Below are 6000 nucleotides of genomic sequence, written 5' to 3'. Positions count from 1 at the left end.
TTTTTGGAATTTTGCCTATCGTTCATAATCATTATGAAAGACATGACAACTGATCCGCTTACAACGGAGACTATGGGAGCTGCTTTATTCTGCCAAAAAGCCCTTAAAAAAACATGCTAACATCTCCATTAAGGTTTTATATACATGACGTAAGTACATACAGTATGTAATGGAGTAACCGGGACATTTATAATAAGAATTAATATTTACATATTTTGATCATTTTAAGCATACACGACACATTAATTTTATAAACGCATCACAACGTTAGTTTTTTTTCTCAACATCACTAATTATTACTTGCTGCAGACTTTATGAGAGCCAACAAACATAATAAAATATCACTTACTGTACAATTTAGATGAAGAATGACATAAACCTCCTACACTCACTCTTCTGTGAAAGCTACTGGACTGCAACAATACCTACATTGTGGAAAACTGCAACCATCATCCCAGTACCGAAAAAATCCAGACCCACAGAACTCAACCATTACCGCCCCATAGCCCTCACATCCATAATTATGAAGTGCCTGGAGAAACTGCTGCTTCACAACATCCTTCCAGTTGTCACCCCACACCTGGACCCCCTCCAATTTGCCTACAGGGCCAGGAGGGGCACAGAGGATGCTGTGGCCTGCCTGCTGCATCTCCTTCTCCAGCATCTGGACTCCCCAGGCAACTTTGCCAGGATCCTCTTCGTGGACTTCAGCTCCGCCTTCAACTCCCTACAGAAGCATCTACTGATCCGGAAACTACACCAGCTCAACATCCCCCCTCAGCTGATCCACCTCACCCACAACTTCCTCACCGACCGATTGCAAGCAGTAAGGGTGGGCTCAAACACATCCCCGATGCTTACCATCAACACCGGGGTCCCACAGGGATGTGTGTTGAGCCCTTTCCTGTACACACTCTACACCAATGACTGCCGTAGCATCTCACCCACCACAACATACTTAAAATACTCAGATGACTATATGATTTGCCTGAGAAGCTGGACAGGACATAAAAAAAAAAAAAAAAAAAAAATACTCAGATGACACAGCCATTCTCGCACTCCTCTCCAACAGTCAATCCATCCTGGACTATCATAACACAGTCAAACATTTCACAGAGTCATGCACAGCCAGTTATCTGGAAATCAATGTCAATAAAACAAAAGAAATATGGTTCAACCCCCCCTCACCTCAGAACCCCATCATCATAAACACACAAACAGTTAAAACAGTTGACACTTTTAAATACCTGGGCATAACCTTGGACAATAAACTCACCTTTGATCAACACACCACGGACATTCAAAAAAGAAGTCAACAAAGACTGTCAGCCATCCGGAAACTTAAAGGACTATACGTTGCACCTCATCTCCTGTTATTACTTTACCAAAGCATTGTTCAACCCATCCTTCTGTACTGTTCCACATGTTTTTTCACCATGCTTTCTGTAACCAACCGGACCAAACTCACACGCATTACAAACATAGCAGCTAAAATCATCGGCCTACCCACACCCAACATTTCAGACATAAACCACAGGTCCATCACCCTACTGGCAAAAACAATAGTTCAGGATATCACTCACCCACTACACCAATACATCATCCCACTACCATCAGGGCGCAGGTACAGAACAATCAAATTCCGGAGGGCCCGCCTCAGGAAAAGCCTGATCCCTGCAGCTATAGCCGCCCTTAACAGCCGGCCGACCTGTCTGACAAGCCTGTAAATGTGTGTTAGTCATGTATGATGTCTTTTTGTTATTTTTTTTTGTGTGATGTGTAATGTCTAGTGTTTAAATGTACGGCAGTGACAATGAATTTCCCCAAGGGGACCAATAAATCTAATCTAATCTAATCTCATAAAGAAAAGTGGGGTGGACCCAAGCCTCTTTTCGTGTCGTTCTCGCCATTTCCGGGTTCTAATCGGCTGCCGAAGTGTACCAACTTGTCGGAATAGGTCCACAGCCTTCTACTATCCAGGTCAGAGGCATGATTTATGACCTATAATAAACATCCAGGGAGCAAGGAAGCGAGGAAACAACTCACCAGTCAATCATGTCGAAATTGCACACAAGCGTGTGATCACGGCGTCGCTATAAACAGTTTGTCTGTGTTAGCGCTTATAATAACAATATCACTAATACTTGGTTAATATTCAAATCACAAAATGTAAATGGAGTATTATTGGCGGTTTTTGAATGGTTATTTATTGGATTTTACGGGCGAAATAGAGGACCTCCCAAAAGCTCCGCTGTAAGCAGAGTATTATTTACAAGTAAGAATGCATTAAAAAAAATCAATCCATCGACATGATGATTGTGAACGATAGGCAAAATTTGCAGTTCCCTTTTAATGATATGAATATCTTATTTTCAGTATGTTCTAACTTAGATTTTTCACTAAGGTTATATTTCTCCTTTTCTGTTGAGAAGAATTGTTGTACATTCTTTGGCAGCAGTTTATATTTGCTTTTAATTTTAGCTGTTTGCAAATGCACCAAATCAATAAATGTCAATATTTTGGATTTAATAAAAGGGCTTGTATATTCTCGATAGCCAACAATATGTATTATTATAACAATACTTTGCTTATTTTCTTAAAAAATAAGATTAAAAAAAGTAAAAATTAATACTTAAGTGGTGCTCCTGGGTTTTTCCTAACTGTTAAGGGACACTATATTGCAATATGTATTTGGCCACCCATCCAAATGATGAGAATCAGGTGCCCTAATCACTTGGCCCGGTGTATAAAATCAAGCACTTAGGCATGGAGACTGTTTCTACAAACATTTGTGAAAAAATGGGCCTCTCTCAGTCATTTCCAGCATGGAACTGTCATAGGATGCTACCTGTGCAACAAATCCAGTCATGAAATTTCCTCGCTCCTAAATATTCCAAAGTCAACTTTATTATAAGAAAAGTGAAGAGTTTGGTAACAACAGCAAGTCAGCCACCAAGTGGTAGGCCACGTAAACTGACAGAGAGGGGTCAGCGGATGCTGAAGCGCATAGTGCAAAGACTTTCTGTCAGTTGCTACAGAGCTCCAAACTTCATGTGACCTTCCAATTATCCCACGGACAGTATGTAGAGAGCTTCATGGAATGGGTTTCCATGACTGAGCAGCTGCATCTAGGCCATACATCACCAAGTCCAATACAAAGCGTGGGATGCTGTGGTGTAAAGCACATCACCACTGGACTCTAGAGCAGTGGAGACGCGTTCTCTGGACTGATGAGTCACGCTTTTCCATCTGGCCATCTGATGGACCAGACTGGGTTTGGAGGTTGCCAGGAGAATGCTACATTTCGGACTGCATTGTGCCGAGTGTGAAATTTGGTGGAGGAGGAATTATGGTGTGGGGTTGTTTTTCAGGAGTTGGGCTTGGCCCCTTAGTTCCAGTGAAAGGAACTTTGTATGCTCCAGGATACCAAAACATTTTGGACAATTCCATGGGATGGCACTTCAAGTTCATATGAGAGTAAAGGCAGGTGGCCAAATACTTTTGGCAATATAGTGTATCTGTTGGGGCCAAAAGCATTACCATCTCTAAAAAGTCACATGGTCTACAGAAACTTACATCATTCACATCCTCTGTGAAGAACAAAGTAACTAATTTAATTTTATGTATATTCTATCATGTTTCAATTATCAGTGGGGATTAAAATCTCAGCACAGTCCTATTACCTAAATTATTTTTATGATGTTTTTTGGTCATTTTTATTATAAATTCTCAGTGTCAATATGCGAATAGCATAAGCACCATGTGTTTAAATGTCAATTAAGTTGCATGAACTGAATCAATGTACATTTTGAATATGTGTATTATCAGATGTACAGTTGGAAAAAGACCAGAATAAGAAGAAATGTGCAATGATTAGGTATAGAAGTTCAATGATGAGGAACATCAACCAAACAACGCAAACCGAATTCACGCCCACCTGTCCAGCCACGCCAGCAAACTCTTGGCAGCGGCGATGAGCTCGACCACGGCGCTCAGGAACTCGTTAGATGGCTGATGGGCACTTTTGCTCTGGTAGGCGGGATTCTTCCGGCGCTGCGACACGGCGCTGCTCAGGTTGTGATAGGCCAACCTCATCTTGCCCACCAGAGTCTTTAGGTGGTCCGACTCCACACCGTAGTTCTGATCAGAGACCACACTAAGGGTACTGTTAGGAGGTTGAGGTGTCACAACATGGACAACTTGCAAAGGAAATGTGTGTTTTTTAGATAGTGTAGCGGTCTTTGTGAAAAGTGGGCAGGGCCTCATGCTGCTCCAGCTACAGTACATCACTTGACCGTCGGTTTGGTCTTACAGAAAAACTACTAATGTATCAGCGCACCTTTCTCCTGAGTGAATGTGAATGTGTCTGCATCACATGGTCACCATGGTAACATAGGTTCTGTAAGCTACCTATCTTAGCTGACATTTTGTTAACAATAGCAATTGTGAGACACAAACATTATCATCAACATGGCTGACCAGTGCACACAGCAGATCCACAGCTTCCAGCATCAGCTCCTGGTGTCCAACCTTTGCCACGCCCACTGACAGCAGCTCTTGGTGGGACATCTTGAGCAGCTTCTCACCGTCCACTTGCTGCCACCTGAAGGACGGGAGGTACTGCTGCAGGTTGTCATCCAGACCTGCAGTGACATAAGGTTGGGAGTTAGCGCTCATCTTGGAACTTTACATCACGTCACTTAGGGCCAGTGTTGGGACTAACGCGTAACTTTGTAACGCGTTACTGTAACGCCATTAGTTTCGGCGGTAACTAGTAATCTAACGCGTTATTTTTTATATTCAGTAACTCAGTTACCGTTACTACATGATGCGTTACTGCCTTATTTTACGTTACTTTTGATGTAGTATCGGCTAGAAACAGAAGCGCTGCGGTGTCGTTCTTCTGAATCTTCCTCTGTCACAAGCCGGAGAGAAGAAAAGAGGTGCGGTCTATGTGTGTGTCTGGGTGTGGGTGTGGGGAGGGGAGGCACACACGTGATCCGCGGTTTGATATATGAAACAAAAAAAAAACGTTGTTGGCACGTTCAGTCCACACACAGCGTGGTCATGGCGAGCGGAGTAACGGAGGAGCTTGAACGCCCCGCGCCATTGAACCGGTGTGTTTATAGGTGCAGTCTCGGTTGTGCAAAACGAGGGTTTTAAACACATGCTGAACGTGCTTGAGCCACGTTACGACATCCCGTCACGCACCCACTTCAGCGATAAGATTGTGCCAGATCTTTATGAGCAGGAGAAGAAAAAAGTTGTGGATGAACTATGCGAGCATCATCTGTTGCGCTCATGACAGACGGGTGGACGTCCAGGGGAACTATAAGCACTCACTTCATCACAGCAGACTGGGAGATGAGAAGACACGCCCCCTCTACGAGAGTCACCTTGCGCAGGTACTGACACAAGCAGTGGAGGAATGGAAGATAAAGATATCCCAGTCACACGTGATAATGCCAAAAATCAAATAATTACAGTGAATGAGGCAGGACTGGGACCACAGATAGGTGCTTTGCACATGTAGTGAATTTGGCATCACAGAAGGGAATCTCAGTCAATAGGATGGAGCGCCTCCTTGGGAGGATCAGGAAGGAGGTTTCCTACTTCCACCCAAGCACAACAGCTGCTCATGTGCTTAAGACAAAGCAAGAAATGCTAAAGCTGCCTACTCATAAGCTCATACATGATGTCCCAATGAGGTGGAACTCCACTTATGATATGTTGGAGCAGCAGGCAGCTATATACTCTGCATTGACCCACAACACCCTGAAGACAAATGTCACCCTGTCTGATGATGATGTGAGAGTGGGATGAGGTCCTCCAGGTGCTTAAACCCCTCAAAAGTGTTACATCTCTACTGAGCACTGAAACTTCACCATCTGTGTCAATGATCCTGCCACTGAAAACAAGGATTCTACAATCCATGGCTCCAAGTGTGGAAGACAGCAGCATCATTCCAGATGTCAGGCTTTATTTCACTACCTATGTTTC

The 6000-nt window shown here is 43.4% G+C and overlaps 1 protein-coding gene across 3 annotated transcripts in view; it reads right to left on the bottom strand.

Annotated features, from left to right (window-relative positions):
* The window catches only part of cnksr3 (cnksr family member 3), a 35980-nt gene that overhangs the window by 12484 nt on the left and 17496 nt on the right, over positions 1 to 6000 (bottom strand). The window contains exons 2-3 of one of the 3 annotated variants that reach the window (XM_061929572.1): positions 4480 to 4643; positions 3938 to 4140 (exon numbers count right to left, since the gene is read on the bottom strand). In XM_061929572.1, coding sequence (XP_061785556.1) covers positions 3938 to 4140; positions 4480 to 4643 — 367 coding nt within the window. Of the gene's footprint in view, positions 1 to 3937; positions 4166 to 4479; positions 4644 to 6000 lie in introns of those variants that run through there. The other 2 variants (XM_061929573.1, XM_061929574.1) reach the window with 2 other exon arrangements.

The sequence above is a fragment of the Nerophis lumbriciformis genome, linkage group LG34 (assembly GCF_033978685.3).
Source record: "Nerophis lumbriciformis linkage group LG34, RoL_Nlum_v2.1, whole genome shotgun sequence".
NCBI lineage: Eukaryota > Metazoa > Chordata > Actinopteri > Syngnathiformes > Syngnathidae > Nerophis > Nerophis lumbriciformis.
This window is presented reverse-complemented; position numbering and strand designations above follow the sequence as displayed.